At 53.4% G+C, this 1,387-nt stretch overlaps 1 protein-coding gene across 1 annotated transcript in view; it reads left to right on the top strand.

The window, feature by feature from the left end:
* Positions 1-709: 709 nt before the first annotated feature.
* Positions 710-1,387, top strand: part of LRRC10 (leucine rich repeat containing 10) — a 958-nt gene continuing 280 nt past the window's right edge. Inside the window, exon 1 of the mRNA XM_010142114.1 lies at positions 710-1,385. Coding sequence (XP_010140416.1) covers positions 710-1,385 — 676 coding nt within the window. The remainder of the gene's footprint in view (positions 1,386-1,387) is intronic.

Below are 1,387 nucleotides of genomic sequence, written 5' to 3'. Positions count from 1 at the left end.
TCAAGAGTGCCAGGGGCTGTAGTAAACACCGTTAAATTAGGAACATAAATAGAGGAACAGCTCAAGATAGCAGCTTGCCAAGTGTTTGTGTTAAAGCTTTAAGATAAGTCCTGGGTGGCAAGTTACACTCTGAAATGATGTATTTGGCACCTTGCAAAGTAAATCCCTAAAAGTGCCACTTGACTGGAAAGTCAGTCACGTCTTGAGAGGTATTTTAAACAACTCGACCGCATCTGACATTTCCGCTGGAAGTTTCATGAAAGCTTAACGTAAGAGTTTGAAAATTTAGTCTTCTGTGGTATTTATTTTCCTGAGCGAATCCCCACAGCCAGCTGCACAGTCAGCACAGCCAGAGCCAGAAGTGAGGGGCTGGGGCATCAGGGAGGCGGTCTGAGGCAAAATGGGACAACAGGTTACAGCGTGCAGGAAGAGGCAAGAAGGAATGTTTTCAGGGAGGGGCAAGTGGGAGCATGGGCGAGAGAGGGAGACCTGCACTCTGAGTTGTCCTGTCCGTAATTCCCGTCACCAAACACTCATTCGATTATCAGAAACATTTCAGAGCCCTTGAGATTAATGTCTGGTGCCGTGTAAACAGAGCCTTATATTGGGGACACAGAGTTACTGGCAGGCCAGTGCACAGCAGGAGAACACCGAGGCAGGCCCCCGTCCCTTTCAGTCCTGACAATCACAAAAGAAAGTAAGTCCTGGGATGGGCAACAGTCTGAAGGCCATTGTTGCTTTTGTGCCCTCCAACCAGTGCCAGAAGTACCTCCTGGAAGACCTAGAGGAGATGCCAGTGGATAGAATGGTGGATCTGAGCGGCAGGCAGCTGAGGCGGCTGCCTCTGCACATCTGCTCTTTTAGAGAACTGGTCAAGCTCTACCTGAGCGACAACAACCTGAACAATCTGCCCCCTGAGCTGGAGCAGCTGCAAAACCTGCAGATCCTGGCGCTGGACTTCAACAACTTCAAGGCACTGCCTCTGGTCGTGTGCACACTGAAGCAGCTGTGCATCCTCTACCTGGGCAACAACAAGCTCTGCAGCCTGCCCCTTGAGCTCCGGCTCCTGCAGAACCTCAAGACCCTCTGGATCGAGTCCAACTGCCTGCGGTTTCTGCCCGAGGTGGTGTGTGAGCTCAGCCTGCTCAAGACCCTGCACGCCGGCTCCAACGCACTGCGCACGCTCCCCACCCAGCTGCGGTGCCTGCAGGAGCTGCGCACCATCTGGCTGTCAGGCAACCTGCTGTCCGAGTTCCCCCCCGTGCTCCTGGACATGCCTTTTCTGGAGGTGATTGATGTGGACCGCAACTCCATCCGGTTCTTCCCCAGCCTGGCTCACCTCCCTGGCCTGAAGCTGGTGATCTATGACCACAACCCCTGCAGGAAT

The sequence above is a fragment of the Buceros rhinoceros genome, unplaced genomic scaffold (assembly GCF_000710305.1).
Source record: "Buceros rhinoceros silvestris isolate BGI_N320 unplaced genomic scaffold, ASM71030v1 scaffold32148, whole genome shotgun sequence".
Taxonomy (NCBI): Eukaryota; Metazoa; Chordata; class Aves; order Bucerotiformes; family Bucerotidae; genus Buceros; species Buceros rhinoceros.
This window is presented reverse-complemented; position numbering and strand designations above follow the sequence as displayed.